At 41.2% G+C, this 19,773-nt stretch overlaps 1 protein-coding gene across 1 annotated transcript in view; it reads right to left on the reverse strand.

The window, feature by feature from the left end:
• ism2a (isthmin 2a) overlaps nucleotides 1-19,773 on the reverse strand; it is a 39,352-nt gene that overhangs the window by 12,289 nt on the left and 7,290 nt on the right. Inside the window, exons 2-3 of the mRNA XM_010878643.3 lie at nucleotides 12,070-12,315; nucleotides 3,489-3,852 (exon numbers count right to left, since the gene is read on the reverse strand). Of these exons, the coding sequence (XP_010876945.1) occupies nucleotides 3,489-3,852; nucleotides 12,070-12,315 (610 nt within the window). The remainder of the gene's footprint in view (nucleotides 1-3,488; nucleotides 3,853-12,069; nucleotides 12,316-19,773) is intronic.

Genomic DNA, 19,773 nt, shown 5'->3' on the forward strand with positions numbered 1-19,773 from the left:
AATTGGGTTGAGATCCGGTGACTATGAAGGCCATAACATATCATTCACATTTTCATACTTTTCAAACCATTCAGTGCCCCCTCGTTCCCAGTGGATGGGGACATTGTCTGCGGGGAGGCCACCACTCCCATCAGGATAGAAATGTTTCACCACTGGATAAAGGATGACGGATAAAGGTGATCACTCAGGACAACTTTGTAATGATTTCCAGTGACCCTCCAGGACAAGTGGCCCCAAACCATGTCAGTAAAAGCTCCCCAAAGAATAACAGAGCCTCTTATTTATTCAGGTTTTTCCTTTAATTTGTCACCCGCCTGTATATGTCTCTGTTTGTTATTTTATCATTTTCATTACATTGACACAAGGGTTCTCATGAGGGATGTGAGAGTGAGACCAGCCCCACTCCTTCTCCGGCCCCTGGTGGCCCCTCCCTCTTTTTCTGCTGTCTAATTAAACACAAATATTAGCTGTTTGACCAGGGAGTTGAGAGGAGACCGCCTGCCGCCATTACCCTGAGAATCAGACTCAGAAGTTCAAACGGCTGCACTTTCCCAAGGTTCAGTGTCAACTTCAAAGGACATACACACACACGCACACGCACACTTCAAAAGACACATACACAATGGCCTGATGGTCGAGCGCTCTTCCCTGAGCCTGGCCTCATGCTCTCCCCCACTCTTTCCTTCTCCCCGTTTACTTTGCTGTCTCACTCTTACCAACCCAAAAGCCTCATCTTTTACTCCTATTATCTAACGTATAATCACTAATATCTGCAATCCGGTCATTTGTCTCACTGCCTCAACCTTTACCCTTCAGATTTCCAAACAGTCAAAAAGAGATCATTTAATTTAGAGAGCATAAAGTTTAACAAGCATTGTTTCTCAAAAACATCAACAACACCAACTGTAATTTTGGATGAAGGATCTGTGGAATCACTTAAAAGGTGACAGAGTTCTGAAATTGCAGTGAGTTGGATTACAACTCATACTGCAGTGGTATATGTGCACTGGTGGCAGCAGCTTAGACCGCAAGACCACCCTGGAACACAAACTGTAATAATATAAATGAATCATCCATGTTTTTAATCCTGGGCAGCGTGGGACTAGGACCTCTGAGATATTGGTATCCACAGTTATCCAACAATCACATTGTTAATGGAATACTTATTGAATTCTCCTTTAATTTTCTGTCTTTAAAATAAATAGTCATTTAAGCTTTAAAATAACATTTTCTCACTGCCACATGACAAAATGTGTAGAATTGCAGGAATTTGTTTTCTCTCAGTTGCCAAGAGGTGGGCATTTAAAATGGTTCTTCCCAGGGCCCAACATTTGAAGCATTCAGCCATACCCATCCAAAGCCAGAAAAACTGTTCAAGTTTCTCTTTCAAATTGGGTCCAGGTTATGAGAGATCCCTGATGATTTTACGGTAACAAATATATATAGAGAGACAAACAGAGAGAAACACAGAGATATATAGAGAGGGAAACAGAGGGAAACACAGAGATATATAGAGAGACAAACCGAGAGAAACACAGAGATATATAGAGAGACAAACACAGAGATAGATAGAGAAACAAAGAGAGAGAAACACAGAGATATATAGAGAGACAAAGAGAAACACTGAGATATATAGAGAGACAAAGAGAGACAAACACAGAGATATATAGAGAGACAAACAGAGAGAAACACAGAGATATACAGAGAGACAAACAGGGAGAAACACAGAGATATATAGAGAGACAAAGAGAGAGAGAAACACAGAGATATATAAAGAGACAAAGAGACAGAAACACAGAGATATATAGAGAAACAGAGAGATAAACACAGAGATATATAGAGAGACAAATAGAGAGAAACACAGAGATATATAGAGAGACAAAGAGACAGAAACATAGAGATATATAGAGAAACAAAGAGAGAGAAACACAGAGATATATAGAGAAACAAAGAGAGAGAAACACAGAGATCTATAGAGAGACAAAAAGAGAGAAACATGGAGATATATAGAGAGACAAAGAGAGAGAAACACAGAGATATATAGAGAGACAAAGAGAGAGAAACAGAGATATATAGAGAGACAAAGAGAGAGAAACACAGAGATACACGCAGAGACAGACAAATCCGCGGAGCACATCCCACCAAATGGTCTCAGACAATTGTTGACCATTTGCTGTGGATGTGAGGACAGTGGTAATCTAGCTGAGATCTTTTGGCAAAGCCCTAGACAGAGCAGAGCCAAGAGGAGGAGGACATTGGGTTGACAGGAATCACATAGAGGTGACGGCCTACTATTCAGATTACCAGCGTCAGGGTGCTGTTTGCTAGATTGATAGCTAACTGCTACCAGAGATACAAAGAACACTGAGCAAATCAAGAACCTCATACTACTTCCAGAGGGCTCCATTAAAGAGCTTGGAGAGACTTCATGCTTAAGAGGAAAAGTTTAAAGATCAGAAATGAACTGAAATTAGCAGAGGTTGTCAATGCATGCTGTTCATTGAATGTTGCCAAATGTTGACCTTGATTGAATGCAGCCTAGTCATTCTAATAGGGCCATATCATTTTAGTTACACATATTATACCAGTTAGATACATATTATGTTTTCCCTGACAGAAATTTGAGAGAAAAGCGAATCACTATTCAGAGTAGTAGATATAAAGCCTATAAGAGAATGTCTTGTTTAGTTTTTATTAGAAAGTTCAAACTTCTTCAATGTCTTTGAAATGTGACATAAACAAAATATCAGGAAATAAAATAGCCCCGCGGCTTACAATCTCAAAATGATTGTAAGTTGTTGATCTTTAAATTGAAGTTCTCAACGCTAACCTCTAATCGTTTCCCGAGTCGTCAGGAGGCAGAAACATTCAGCAATCAAGAAATGTTTCATACCACAAACCTGAATGTAATGAAGGTGAACACAATATCCCTTACAGACACACTGCAGCCTGTTCCTCCCCTTTCTGGCTGTTTACTACTGATAGGCATCAGAGATGTGAGGGAGGGAGAGTTTGGAAAATAACTTGAGGGAGGGAGGGAGCTGACATGTTTATGTAGAGGACCTTAAAAGAACTGCCTTGAATCACAAATCTTGTCAGAGGAACAGAGGCGACGGAGGCCCGTATTTCTGTCTGGGCCCCGTGGAGGAAACTGCCCGATAAAAAACTATCTCTGCTCACTGCATACATGCCCTGACCCCTGACCTGAACATAAGCACCCTCCGTCTCTCAGAACTTTGATAAGGGACACATTAAAACAGGAAGGTACAGTTAGTAAAAGGCAAGCCATCCATTTTCATAAAAAAAGGCTAAATGTCAGCTTTATGTTTCATATGTCATTTTAAAATGCACACATTTACATTGAAGAATTTCTCTGTATGGGGAGGATATCATTTTTTCAGGAACTACAAACTTCATCTTATTTGTTCCCTCTAAAAAAAAGTCACAATAATTATAACAACAAAAGCACGGAATCACAAGAAACGTACCGTTGTTTTCCTTGGAGTCCCATCCCTTGTTGCTGGCCCAGCGGTTGCCCCATCCATCTCCCACCCCGGCCCCCGGCCTGACCCCGGTTCCAATACCCCCCGTCCCACTGAGCACAGAATCCTCAAGGTCATAGTTGTAGTCGTCTGTGGGCTGTTCCTGCTCCTCCAGACTGGCCCTGCCACTAGGCCCGCTGTCACTCTCTGTCTGGTCGGGGTAATCCCAGAACAGGGGCCAGAAGAGCTTCTTGTTGCCCAGCCACTCCTCAGAGGACAGAGACCAGTCATTGCGGCCACCTTCCCCGCCCTCCTTGGCCAGGTCCATCTCCATCTCCGTCTGGGGGTCCTTAATCACCTCGATGGTCACCTGAGAGCGACAGGGATGAAGAAAAGATCGGGGACATGGATTACAATGGCTTCTTGCCGCAACAAAGAATGTTAGAGGGATGAAGAATGATAGAGTTTCTAATTTGCTGGCTGTTGGTTTGGAAATGAAATGAGTCAATTAGTCTTGAATTCCTGTAAACAATGGCAAACATGCTTTTTGCAACCTTCTCAGCATGTATACTAATCAGGGCTTTCAAAGTGAATGAGTAATATCAGTTTGACAGATAGCATTTCTAAAGCTGTAAAAATGTTCATGCCTTCAAATGCGTCTCCATTTCTTCACTTAACAGAATCTATTTGCATGTTTCTTCACATATCATTATAAACACAATGCACAGTATAGTAGTGTCAACTTCAAGAATATTGATGAGTGTTTGGCCTGATTAGACATTCTGAACATTAATAGCTTTATACTAAATGACTTGGGTTTAATAATGATTATTTTAAAAAACACACATACAAAAACAAGCTGAAACAGGATACCAAATATTCTCATACAGATTAAAAATATTCTGATACATATTAGAAATATTCCGATACTGTTGGCTCCATCCCTTACATTCCAAGCACAGTATGCCTCTAACACAAAGCACTGTTTTTTTAAATGGAAAGTTTGACAAATTAAAAACAATTGATTCTGATTAATTCCAGAAAATAATTGTATTTGATCATTTGTTAGCCATAGTACTAATTAAAAATGTATTCAATTGATAATAAGATAAGCTGCATTTTTCCCAGGTCTCCTTTCATGTTTAAAATAATAGCATTTACAAATGAATAATGGGTAACTTTTATAGAAGTTAACCTTTCTAAAATTGAGGGTGTGATTTTACACTTGACAATCATCCTCAGCAAACTGCAACAGAATCATCAAGTAAATTGCCTCTGGGTCGGACATGTTGCCAAGAGTAACATTCAACACAGTTACTTGTGCAATCTTACAAAGACTAACAGCCTGTGTCCTAAATAGCACCTCATTCCCTACATACGGCACTACTTTTGACCATGGTCTGTAGAGCTCTGGTCAAAGCGAATTCACTATGTAGGCTATTAGGTCAAAAGGCTATATAGGGAGTAGTTGGCCATTTGGGGAACAGACATTAAGTCACAGACTGTGAGGCAGTTGATGGCCTGCAATTATTGGACACAGTACTTTTTCACATTATAGTAAAATAGCCTTGACTGTAGAGTACCCCACAACCTAAGGCCACAAGATTTAAGATTTTGAAAGGCCACAAGATTACAGATTTTGTAACCACATGTTGGTTACAAAAACATGTTGAAAACGGCATTCAAATGCTAGCACTACCATATATAGAAAGCACACTAAAGACACTACAGCAATATATAAAGAATTTCATCATTACTATACGTACTTCTTGGTAAAAAAAAGAAAATAAGAATTGACCATGTGACCTGACTAGGAATCCTTGTTATTCAGTTTTGCATTGAAATGCCACAGGAAATGCTTACCTTCTCTGAAGCTCATGTGTACCACTAAGAAAAAATCCTAAGAATTCACTGAGATTAAGTGAAATTGTTATTCGTTTGTAGCCCAAAGGGTTAGATCCTAACAGGCAAATTCTGTCTTGGGATGAATTTTGCTCACAAACCAAGTTAAAATTACAGCTGAAAAAATACAATGCCATCTTAAAACATAGACTCCCTTTTTTAAGTTAAAAACCTGTTTTAAGCTCACACAAAGTTTTACAAACAACTTTTCAAACAACATATCTAACTGTGATAAAACACTACTATTCATAGTCTTCTTTAAATGCTATGCGTTAATGCCTGATAATACCAGGTTCAGAAGAGTGTTATGTCACTGTAAAAGAAGCCTGGAGTTTCAAAAACACTGACCTTTTTCCCCCCTTTCCTTTCCTCAAATATTTCCTCCCAATTTTGTAATATCCAATTTAGTTATTAAGGCCAAGCTAACTACAGTGAGGGAAAAAATGATTTGATCCCCTGCTGATTTTGTACGTTTGCCCACTGACAAAGAAATGACCAGTCTATCATTTTAATGCTATGTTTATTTGAACAGTGAGAGACAGAATAACAACAAAGAAATCCAGAAAAACACATGTCAAAAATGTTATTAATTGATTTGCATTTTAATGAGGGAAATAAGAATTTGACCGCTCTGCAAAACATGACTTAGTAATTGGTGGACAATCACAGAGGTCAGACGTTTCTTGTAGTTGGACACCAGGTTTGCACACATCTCAGGAGGGATTTTTTCCCCACTCCTCTTTGCAGATCTTCCCCAAGTCATTAAGGTGTCAAGGCCACTTCAGGATCTTAATGTGCTTCTTCTTGAGCCACTCCTTTGTTGCCTTGGCTGTGTGTTTTGGGTCATTGTTATGCTGGAATATCCATCCACAACCAATTTTCAGTGCCCTGGCTGAGGGAAGATTTGACTGTACATGGCCCCGTCCATCGTCCCTTTGATACAGTGAAGTTGCATTGGCCCCTTAGCAGAAAAACACCCCTAAAGCATAATGTTTCCATGTTTAATAGTGGGGATGGTGTTCTTGGGGCCATAGGCAGCATTCCTCCTCCTCCAAACACAGTGAGTTGAGTTGATGCCTAAGAGCTCGATTTTGGTCTCATCTCACAGTTTCACCCAGTTCTCCTCTGAATCATTCAGATTTTCATTGGCAAACTTCAGACGGGCCTGTACATGTGCTTTCTTGAGCAGGGGGACCTTGCGGTCGCTGCAGGATTTCAGTCCTTGACGGCGTAGTGTGTTACCAATTGTTTTCTTGGTGACTATGGTCCCAGCTGCCTTGTGATCATTGACAAGATCCTCCCATGTAGTTCCTGGCTGATTCCTCACTGTTCTCATGATCATTGCAACTCCACGAAGTGAGAACTTGGATGGAGCCCCAGACCCAGGGAGATTGACAGTTCTATTGTGTTTCTTCCATTTGCGAATAATCGCACCAACTGTTGTCACCTTCGCACCAAGCTGCTTGACGATGGTCTTGTAGCCCATTCCAGCCCCATGTAGGTCTACAATCTTGTCCCTGATATCCTTGGACAGCTCTTTGGTCTTGGCCATGGTGGGGAGTTTGGAATCAGATTGATTGCTTCTGTGGACAGGTGTCTTTTATATAGGTAACAAGCTGAGATTAGGAGTACTCCCTATAATCACAGCTCGTTACCTACATAAAAGACACCTGGGAGCCAGAAATATTTCTGATTGAGAGGGGATCAAATACTTATTTCACTCATTAAAATGCAAATCAATTTATAACATTTCTGAGATGCTGACATTTTCTGGATTTCTGTTGTTGTTATTCTGTCTCTCACTGATCAAATAAACCTACCATTAAAATTATAGACTGATCATTTCTTTGTCAGTGGGCAAACGTACAAAATCAGCAGGGGATCCTCACTGTACATCTTTGTTGCACCATTCAGGGACCTGAGCAATCACATTCAAAGACCCTGCACAGAGATTTTTAACCACATGACTTTAAACAACTGATAACTACGTTTCTGATACAGGTTCAGAGAACACTACTTACTACTACCATTTCACTTACATACCATGACCAACTTTACTGTAACAAACGTGTCCATTCCTCTAACATGACAAATCAACTAAACACGTGCATTCCACTAACATGACCGTCCATTAACATTACCATTTCATTAACATGTCCATTCCTCTAACATGACAGATCAACTAAACATGACCATTCCATTATCATGACCATTTCACTAACATGACCAATCCACTAACATGACCAGTCCATTAACATGACCATTCCACTGACATGACCAATACAGTAACATGACCATTCCAATAACATGACCAGTCCATTATCATGACCATTTCACTAACATGAACAATCTACTAACATGACCATTCCAATAACATGACCAGTCCATTATCATGACCATTTCACTAACATGACCATTCCGTTAACATGACCATTCCACTGAAATGACCAATACACTAACATGACCATTCCATTATCCTGACTATTTCACTAACATGACCAGTCCATTAACATTCTATTCCACTAACATGACCATTCCACTAACATGACCATTGCACTAACATGACCAATCCACTAACATGACCATTCCACTAAAATGACCATTCCACTAACATGACCAATCCACTAACATGACCATTCCACTATCATGACCATTCCACTAACATGACCAATCCACTATCATGACCATTTCACTAACATGACCAATCCACTAACATGACCATTCTACTAACATGACCAATCCACTATCATGACCATTCCCCTAACATGACCAATCCACTATCATGACCATTCCACTAACATGACCAATCCACTAACATGACCATTCCACTAACATGACCAATCCACTATCATGACCATTCCACTAACATGACCAATCCACTAACATGACCATTCCACTAACATGATCATTCCACTAACATGACCATTCCACTAACATGATCATTCCACTAACATGCCCCTTTCCACTAACATGACCAATCCACTATCATGACCATTCCACTAACATGATCTTTCCACTAACATGACCATTCCACTAACATGACCATTCATTCCACTAACATGATCATTCCACTAACATGACCATTCCACTAACATGATCATTCAACTAACATGACCATTCCACTAACATGACCATTCCACTAACATTGCCATTGCAAACATACACCCCTCCCCTCCGGGTTCCATCCCAACCCTGCTACTGATGCCAATCGGGCCAGTCTGAACCAGGTGTGCAGGTAGGTAGTGAGGAAGCCATAGAATGGTGCTGTCAGTGGAGTTGAAACTTTGCAGTGGTGCAGCATTGCAGGTTTGGAGACAGCATGGCTCCAGACACGTGTGATGAAGGGAGAGGGAAGGATGGTGGTTAGAGAGATAGGGGATGGAGAGGGGGAGCAGGGAAGATGGATTGAGAGCATAATCAAGTGCAGGGGTAGAGCGAGGGATAGAGGGACGGAAGGAGAAGCAGGTAGGAAAGGTAGAGATAGAAGAAACAAAGAGCAGGAAAGTGGTGTGAGGTTGGGGAGAGAGAAGAGAGAGAGAGAGATCAACTGATAGACTGCCTTCCTGTCCTTGTCTCTGACACAAGCCTGCAGGTCCAGACAAAGAAATGGCTGTTTATGCTTCTGCTGTAGTGACCATGTGATAGCAGCTCCCACTGTTTACAAAGACAACCCACCGGCAAAAGACACACATTAGGACAGTGAATCAAAGCTTCTAGCCAAATGTCTCTCAGACATATCATCCATATCAACCCCTGCTTTGTCAACGGTGAAGTGGGTGCTTATGTGTATTAAGGGCTGTACAACTGCTTCGGATGAAATGGAAAGGTGTCCTTGCAAATAACACTAGAGAGAGCAGTCACACCTAGGGGTTATCCATTGATTGCCTTAGAGCAATTGAAGTGCCTTGCAAGAGGACAAAACAGATTTTCGATTTGCATGCCACAGTGTCTTCTACCACCCAGCAGAAGACACAGTGGCACAATCACAGACACTGTGGCATACAAGGAATAGCCAAGACACTGCTTGTCAACAGCTTGAATTGGGAATGTGTTCTCTTAGACCTCTGCCTATTGAATGTGACTAATATTTATTCTAAACGTTAAGTGGAGGAAGTAAATTAGGCCCAACTACGACTCATTAGATGCTGTGACTCATGCTATACATAGCTGTGGATCTAAAGGACAGCCACATCCAGTGTTAATGCCCCTTACAAACCATAGGGTTCTGCCCAAATCTAAGAACACCGTCCCCAGTCTTTTGAGTGAGAGGTGGAGACTCGCTGTCCTAGTTTATGTTTACTTTGTCTATGAGAGATTATGAGCCTGTGTATGTTCAAGACAGAAATATTTATATACTTTGCTCTATTCGGCTTTTGCATTCACGTCACCATTACGAACCAGTACTCTTTGGTACGGTTCGCTCAGTTTGTCACGCTATGACCCTCCGCAGTCAAAACCTATGAATTCCAACCGACGTGATTACAAGGTAAAAGGCCCACTAAAGCAACTGAGGATATTAGCCGCTGGCTCCCAAAGAAAGACTTATAAAACCAAATAGCTTTGTCTGGTTTCTATAGACTTAAAGGATGGCCCAATCCCACTTGGACGAAGAACACATTTTCCTTGCCTATAAAAAGGAGGCGTTTTCAATTTCTGGATACCTGGGCTTTTCTTATGTCAATTTTTCCCTCAAGTCTAACTTAATTTCCTTTCAAATCCACTTGCACACATAAAACCTCCATAATAATACTAAAAATAAAAGGCTTAAATTTTTTTTTTATTTCTTCTTATAAAAAAAGTACTTGTGAGACAGTTCAGAACTGGTGCACTTGAGAAGCACATTAAAAAAAACCTTGTTCAAATAATACACTGACCTTTCACCTCTTAGATTTGGCTGCTTTCTTTTCTTTTTCTCTGCCCTCTCCCTAAACCCCATGCGGATGTCTGAACATCATGGCAGACTTGAAACGCACCACTGTAAAGGTCTCGCATGGGGTAATTTAAGAGGCCGCTCCGACTCGAAACAGCTGTGAAGAAAGATGGGAGGAGGCAGGCAGTGTGTGTGTGTGTGTGTGCGAGCGTGTGCCTGCGTGTGTGTTTGCATGTATTTTGGCGGGACACAATCAGCTTTAGAACCCAAACCCATCCCCCTCTCATTCTGGAGTCACTGCAGCCTCTTATAATAATCGCAGGAAAGAAATTAAAGAGATGAATGACCAACTTAATGAAATGCAAGGAGAACAGAGAGCCCTTTTAAACTCTACTGTTGGCCAGCAGCTCACAGTATGATTGGTACAGTAGCAGCGATCAGATATGAAACACCAAAAGAGCAAAACAGTCTATTCAACCCTATTAAATATTGCCTTGGTGCCAGGACCAAATAAGGAAATCAACTGTGTGTGCGCCAGGGTTTGGGTCAAAACGTACTGAAATTGCTCAGTTCAGAAAGTGATTTGAGTTTGAAATTGCTAAATAACACCATTTTGGGGCTTTTGACTGATCATCGCATTTCAGTTTAATTACTGAATTGACTTACTTCCAAATCTTATTTAATCGAACCTTATTGAGCAGACATCGAGGCATGATTTACATGACTGACACAAAGATTTCTGTGTATGGTTGTTTAGTTCAGTTTGAGCCCATTAATAAACTTACTGAGAAAGAAACACCCATTAACCATGAGACCTGAAGTTAAAACTAAGAGTGTAAAGCAACTAGCAACATGTCTACACTTTACGTTTCTTTAAAAGCTGTAATACGTAGAACCTGCAGTCAGTTTGAATTCTGGCCTCATACTGTTACGAATGCATTTCACCACAGTGAGTGCTTTTAAGTTGCTGGTTCAGAACATGGTACTGTCCCTTAGATGCTATATGATGACCTTCATACTTTCTGCTAGGTTGTCTCCAATTTTCGACAATGCTTACCAAACCGCCCATTGTTAACCTTTGGCTAACATTTACTGAAAACATACAATCCAGCGATCTGGACCGCCTATTCCTTTCTAATGATCTAAAGGAATGCTTATTATGCTTCTAATTTACTCTAACACGCAGCCCTGGGAGAATTAGCTGTCAACCAGGCTTCAGCATGGCTCACATTTTACAGGCTAGCTGGATCGCGAAACAAGCTTTAATAGCTTGTCACAGAATAAATTGGCTGTCAATAATTGTATTCCCATCAGACAGAATGAATGGAGTACAGTTCAGTAATGTTTTATATGGAAGGTTTGCGTGCACGTGTGTGTGTAAAGCTCATGGTAATCCTGCTGTGTATCAATTCTCTATAAGCTGCCACTGAAAAACACCTGAGATGTTTGCTGTGAATACGGATGATTAAAATAACTAAAGTCTAGACAGTCATCTACGCCTAAGCTAGACTGTAGTGGTCTAGAGTGGTCCAGCACAGGTTTGAATCCAGCTTACTGCTATTTCAGAGATGATGACATCTAGAAAAGGCCCATCCCGTTTCAAAGACAAAAGGTTCAGACGACCAAATAGAAAAGAGCTTCATCTCTTCCCCGTTGAGACGTGATAACCTTGACCTTGGTGTGGACGGGTTCACCTGCTCAGTAACATTGTGCTCCTCCTTGTGTTCATGCACAGTTCATGGATGTGCTGTATGTTAGGGTTGTGGATTTAGGTCCTAACTGAACTATGATTGCCTGTTCGGTACAAGGTCCTACCTGAATATTAGGGTTGTGAGAGCCCAGGTCTGCATTGGCCAGCTCCGGGAAGTTCCTGAGGTCCAGGATAAAGGGTTCAGGGTCCTCGTCAGGTTCTGGTTTTGGCAGAACCCCCTGGAACCAGCCACGGTGACGAAGTCTCTGGGAGGATGGGGTGGAGGCCGCTAGGCTTTGGAGATGGTTCTGCTGCTGAATGTCCTCCAGGTTCTCCCCTTCATCAGCACCCAGTTTGGCCGAAAATATCGCCTGGAGAAAACATTTAAATTAGTAATTGCAAATATTTTCATGCATGACAATTAATACATCGAAAGCACGTTTTTTTCTTTTACAAGAAAGGTCCGTCCTGATGCTGGCCCATGCTGCTCATATTATTGCAACACTATATTTGGGATGAGAAATATCAGGAAATTAAAGAAATATGAGAGAATGAATGTCCAGATAATAATCTTATACATTTAGATTTTAGACATTCCTTATTACAGAAGACTTCACACATACTAGATGAGAATTAATAAATGTGCTGAAGGCGGATTAAATTCGCTAAATTAGAAACGTCATGAGAATAGCAATCACCATGATCAGAGACAACGCTAAACAAAGCAAAATAAAACACAAACAATTTGGGTTTGGGGGATTTTTGAGCCAAGCAAAACATTTAGTTGCGGAACATTTTGCCAAACAGAAGCAAATGGAAAGAAACAGGGAGGAAATTCCTTCATGAATTTTATGTTTCATGAAATGGTCCCTATTTTTGGTGAAAATGTTTTGGAACTAAAAGTTAACTTAGTTACAGGGACCGAGGTCAGGCAACAGAAAATGTTATTGGGGAAAATATTTTATTTTGGGGGCAGCATCAGCTGTATATGATACAGATTGGAAGATTCAAGTACTAGTGAGACACCATCGAAACTATAACATAATAATACTGGGAAAGATAAGCTGACCTGTGAACAAAGAAGGGTTAAAGCTGCGTTAGCATGAGACCGTCTGGAGGGATGGAGGCCTGGGATGGTACAAGCAGGTACACACACACACACACACAGATTGCCATAATCTGGTTCACTTTAGTACGTAGTCTGTGAGTCTGGGCCAAGAGAGGGGCCTCTTAAGTCAACAACATCAAAGCCTGCTGTGTTTGTCTTCCCCATCACTGTCTTTCTACATGGGGCGACATTCTATTGTACAGTATTCAACCACTAAAGCAGCTGGTTTCGCAGTCAGAAGAACACAGAGAAATAGGAGGATGTTGGGAAAGGGTGTTATAGAAGGCAGGGGAGTAGATCTAGGAGAGAGGAGGGGAGGCATATGAGGGGGGAGGAGGTGTGTGTATGTGTGTGTGTGTGGGGGGGGTGCTTCGGTCAGCTCTGCTTTCTGATCAAAGCCTTTTCTCCGCTGATCATGGGTATCCTGCCTTGACTTGCGTCTCTGGAGGTGTCTTCAACACACGCGAAACAGATGTCCTCTCCCCTGATCCCCTCCCCACACCGCCCAAACACACGCATTCCACCTCCAGCCCTCGGCTAGATTTCAGCATGACCGAAAACCAGAGGTCTGCTGCAGAGAAGGCCATTCATGGAACAGGTTTAGGTTAGGGGATTTACTTTTAGCGGAGGTTGGGTGTTAAAACAAATGTATCCCTGTAGTCATAACAGAGAATTGCTCTTGAATGAGTGAAAGACTGAGTCAAAGAGTGAGTTAGCGCCCAAGAACGCAACGCTGTGTGCCAGGAAGAATAACTATTAGTGGTGGATGAGTGGGTCTGGATTCACCAGGCGCACAATACAATGAGAGCAAAGTTATTACAGGCTTCACAACTTCCATCCAGACACCCACACACACAGAGGGAGAACGAATAAAGGGAAAGAAGGGTAAGACAAGACAAAGAATCTTCTCACATCGTACCAGGGGTATCAACTCTGACCCTTACCCTACAAGGTCCAGCCTGCTGGTTTTCTGATCTACCTCATCATTAATTGGACCCTCCCGGTGTCCCAGGTCTAAATAAGTCTTCGATTAGGAGGTTGCAATAAGAAAAATGGAGCGTAACTGGCCTCATGGTCCAGAGTTGAGTTTGAAGATGCGATATCCACTGGCTACACTACACTGTAGTCTAAAATGAAAATCATGCCTGTTTCTACTCTGTAAACCCCTCAGTTGCCTTTACACAGGCACCCCAGTTCTGTTCTCCATTCCAGTAATTGGTTGTTAGACCAATCATATCAGATCTTTTCCAGAGCTTCTTTTGACTAACCTCAATGCAAAAGATCTTACATGATTAGTGGCCAAAAAAATTATACCAAAAAAACTCACAATGTATGTGAAACCTGAATATAAGCAGCCATGTTGACATATTCCATGCTTGTTCAATGCTTGCAAAATATCTGATCAGACTGCTCAAAAGGCTATTTGCTGTCAAAAAGATCACATCTGGGATGCCTGTTTAAACACAGCCAATGGTGAATCTCTGTTGACCTATTCCAGACTGGAAGGACAATAAAGAGCTAACTAAAAACAAAATAGTCCTGCTTAACTTCACATGAGTTCAGAGCCATTTGGATCTTCTAGCTTTCCTCCACATTAACATTGACATCACCAACTGAACCAGTTTCAGGGATCATAAAAAAAAGACATCTTTCATCTTCTTGGCGTGTGAGTGAATAATAGGGAAAAGAGATGGGAGAACACAGCGCAGGGAGGGCTCTCTGAATTAACTGCTGTAACACACACACCAGCACATACTTTAAATTGGATTATTTTCCCAACCTAACTCTAGCAACTAAGCTTGATCCAAACCTTTTACCCTAATTGTAAGTCTTAGTCTAAATCTAACCCCTGAGCCTAAAATAGGTCCCGTATGGCTCTGTAGGTAGAGACTGGAACTTGTAATGCCTGGGTTGTGGGTTTGATTCGCATAAAGAACCGGTATTAGATTGTATGCCCTTACTATTTACTCTTGGTGGAGTGGGATAAGAGCATCTGCTAAATTATTTAAGTGAAATAGCCTTTTTTCTTACAGAGACCTGTAAAATGTCCCCATAAGGTTGACTTTTCCTTGTTTTACTCTCCTCGCTGGGATTAATTTCTGTCCCCACAAGTGTAGTAAAATGAGGGCACACAGTGTAAACTAAACCAGAGAAACCTTGGAGATCCACAAAAGGCAGGTAGAGGTGGCCAAGGCAAACATCCCTTAAAACCCACAAAGCAAACCATCATATCACGCTAAGAGGTTGGAGGCCAGTGAATGTGTGTATGTGTGTGTGTGTGGGCATGTATGTGTGTGTGGGTGTGTGGTATGTCTGGACTCCTGCCCAGAAACTGGCAGAAACTTTGCATTTGCATTGCCAAGCTTCTTTCTTCTCCGTCTGCTCTCCGTCTGTATGTAACTATCTGATCAGGTTGACATTCCCTGATAGTATCATCAACATAAGCAAGCATGCTTTCTCCTATCTCTTCAATAAAGCAGTCTTTGTGTCTTCTCGTCACACTCACTCACTGTAGCTTTGGGGAACTCTGGAAAGATTGCTAACAACTCGATTTCAATAACACCTTGAATTTCCCAACAATCCCATTATAGAGGTGTGTTACTTTACCAAACCACCACCGGTGCTTTGCAGAGCTAGCAGAGTCATGGAAAGCCAGAAAGAGGAACACACACACACACTGTGCCAAAATGTTCTTGACAACTTAGAGACATGACCTCCCTGGGCGGTGAAAGAGACGACAAATGGAACACATGACAGAAGTGAGAAAACATTCTCAATAAATGATTTGATTGTTCCCTGAGAAGAGCACAAAACATCTTCTGGTGTGTGTGTGTGTGAAGAGGGAAATAGAACGTGAGTGTGTGGGTGATTGCGTGTGTGTGTATTAATAACTCTGCCAACTCTCTATATTCGTGGGCCGGCAGTTATGCCGTTAAACACCTTTGACGGACAGGAAGTGAAACCCAAGAAAGGCTGTCAAGAGGAATATTAGCAGAGTGTGTGTGTTTCTGTGGATATGTGAGTGTTTGCGTGTGTTTGGGTGTGTGTCACAGCTCAGATGGTAAAGAAGAGCTTAAGTGGACATTTCCATCTTGGTAACAGCTCTGACTCTCTGAGGGAAAATTCCGAATGACTCGTCGTGACTAATTGGAGTTCCATGACTGGAGAAGCGACGGTGCCCTGAGGAAAAAGAGTTGACATTAAGGCTTCAGAAATCCCGCATAGGCTTTATACGAATCTTTCAGTTATATGTATGTGCGTCCGTGAGCATGTGAGCATGTGTGTGTGTGTGTGTGTGTGAATGCGTCACACACTGTGTTCTTAAGCACACCACAAAGTGTGTTTCCTCTGAAAGGTTAGCTTATATTTTTTCTTCATTAAAAACCTTGAGCTGAGATTGCAGTGTGTGAACCCACCAGCGTATGCAACCGGGCTATTCTTTCATACCTAGATTATAGCCTATGGTTTCAGCTTAACCTCAATTAGGGCGCCGGAAATTTGAGAGCTTTCCGCCCCACACGGTCCTCCCCTGCCACCAAATCGGACGAGCAACTTGAACTTCTGAACGAGGCTAAGAATTTGGCACCCTCCGCAAAATGTGCCATGGGCTTTAGGTCCCATCTAAGAGGTGGAATAGGCCGATCCCTTCAGGATTATTTGGTTGAACAATTACTGTAGCCTTTCTATCCCTGCATTCAAGTCGCTCTGTCTCCAAGCATACACACACCAACACAAATACGCTGAAATTCCTATGACAGTAAGGAAAATTATATTCAATTGTATTCAAAAATGAATCTGTAAACAAAACCCGAACACTAACGCTAAACTAAGCCCAAAATGTTACTTTAACCATACATTACATATCTAAACCTAACCTGAACTTCTAATCCTGAATCTCTTTTGTAAAGCCTAACCTTCATTTTAAACCTAAGCCAAATTCTCAATGTAATCTAATCTTATTTAGTAAGAAACTGCCAAAACGTCTTCACTTTATAAACGTTCCTCACTTTGATAAGAATTTGAGTACACACACACACACACAGACAAACAAACACAGATGAAAGCATACACACAGACACACACAGATACACATACAGACACATAAACATACATAAGACACACACAAACACAGAAGAAAGCATACACACAGACACACACAGATACACATACAGACACATAAACATACATAAGACACACACAAACACAGATGAAAACATACATAAGACACACACAAACACAGCGTTCACCTATGGGCACACATACCAACACACACGAGAATCCTATTTTATATTGCTGCACACGTTCCAGAGCAGCATTTCAATAAGCAGTTATTTGTGTATAAAACAAGCAGCTTATGCTACGTCCGTAGATTCAGCCTTGCCAGCTCCATCTGAGCAATGTCAACTGCTTTCTAGATTTAATAAAAACACAAACCTCAGCACTTCACAGGGGGAGGAATGGGATTGGTAGAGATTGTGTGAGAAATGGAGTGAGAGGAAAAAATTATAATTGATAAAGAGAAAGTTGAAGAAAATGAGAATAATGTGATGAAAAAAAAGTTGTATAGGAAGAGAGAACAAGCATGTTTTTACCCGTTGCACAAAGATGCCCTGCTGTCAACACTTTGTTACTAAACTGCTTCTGCATTACTTTTCACCAAATCCTCAAATTCTTTAAAATCTGTTTTCACCTTCTGGGCAGCTGGGGATCAAAGTGTGTTCCTTGAGATAGATAGACACATAATGAGACAGATCATTAGATCACAGAGATGGATTCCCAGACCTGTGTCTTAGCTATTCCTCTACTGGAAACCATGCTCAATAGAGAATCTTTCTATTAGGGGACTGTGGTTGAGCCATACATACAGTGCATACACACAGGCAGGCAGACAGACAGTAAGAAAAAGACCAACATTCAGACACACAGCCTAACAGGCTGCCATAGACAAACAAACAGTGAGGCAGTCAGACAGACAGAAAGACAAAGAGCATTTTTACACCATAATAGTTAGATAAGACTTGATGCCAGATTTGTGTCAGAGATTAAAACAAATGTATAGCGAAAGTGTAATTTGAAGTCACCTTCTGAAGTCATGTGGGACACTTTCCCCCATGGTCTAAAGATGATGTCTTGCAGAGTGTATATTGGAGTGGAATGAGCGTTGGAATAGGGAGCCTGGTTCTGAAAGTCCTGTTAGCTCCATAAACAAAAGTGTTTTTGTATGCAACTAAAAACATCTCACACTGACACTAAAACAGTTCAACTATCACAATCAGCAGCACAGGTTTGACAGAGAGCACCATGTTAGTTACCAGTAAACAACATTGACAGTGAGTTTATACTCCTGACAGGTCAGTGGTATGGCCTCACGGTGTAGCGAGGGTTTCTTATTCCTAGTGCATATCAAAAGTTGTATCTACATAATATGTTAATGTGATTTAAATTAAATTGCTTTCAGAACAATTTATATTTCCTAATAGGCTCAAAGAGAGACCAAGACAAACAGTAAGAAAGAAAGTAATAGAGAACCCAAAATATATATATAGAGAGAGAATGCCTCTGACAGTGAGTCAGACTGACTGACAGAGTCAGTCGAATTGAATCAGTCAGACGAACAGATTCACTCAGTTAGCTAAGGTAAAGGACACAGAGGGTCTCAGTGTTCTGTGTAGCAATTCATATATACAGAAGAAATGGCCATCGCACAGCACATCCTTAAAATATATTATATACTGTGACATGCTGAGAAGCCTCTTTGCTTAGTCATCAACAAATCTGGCCTGGATACTAGGATGACAAGAAGGAAGCCGTTACTCAAGGAAAGCCACCATGAATCCTGTATGAAATGTTAGAAGAAAAAAAATAATTGGCCTAAATACAAAGCGCTAAGTTTGGCTAAAACTCAACACAGCATGTCACCCAAAAGACACCATCCCTACTGTGAAGCACAGTAGCGGCAGCATCGTGTTATGGGGATGTTTGTCTTTTAAGAGAGAAGGGAAAGTTAAAGTTGCGATGTACAGAAAAGTCCTTGTGAAAAACTGTACCAACTGAAACTGGGACAGAGGTTCATCTCTTCGAATGACACTGATTTGCACGACACAGCCAAAGCTAAAGTGAAATGTGTGCTACAACATTGCTGACCAATCATACTCCCTATGGAACTTAACAAAGCTTGAACCGTTTTCTTAAGAATTATCAAATATTGCCAAATCTAGGTGTGCAAAGTTGGTACAGACATCTCCCAACAGACTCAAAGCGGTAATTACTTCCAAAGGCTCTTCCAACAAGTATTACAGGGAAAATCCACCATTAGACACTACTTCAGTGTTTTGTCAGTCTTCCTAAATAATTATGAGTGATTAGAGGTGTTTCAAACATAATTACAGCAGTATTTTTTATATCTTTCACCAGGTCGGCTGTCTGATCTGAAAATGAATGGATTCATGTTTTGTAGCAATTATTTCGTTTTTTCTGATTCACCAATTGCTTGACCACACTACTGGCATGCATTGGTTGTCGTGGTTGAAAAAAGATATGACTTATGTCCAAACAATTCCTTTGGACCACATCATTGCAGGTTGACTAATTTCCGTGGGTTTGTAATGACTACATACAAGACCTACTTCCTTGTCAAATTGTGCTTCTACTCTTGAAGGTGGGCTTTTCAATAAGGGGACAGTACTAGTTTTTACAGTTTCTCAAAAACTTGCTAGCTAGC

Source organism: Esox lucius, chromosome 15 (genome assembly GCF_011004845.1).
Source record: "Esox lucius isolate fEsoLuc1 chromosome 15, fEsoLuc1.pri, whole genome shotgun sequence".
Lineage (NCBI taxonomy): Eukaryota > Metazoa > Chordata > Actinopteri > Esociformes > Esocidae > Esox > Esox lucius.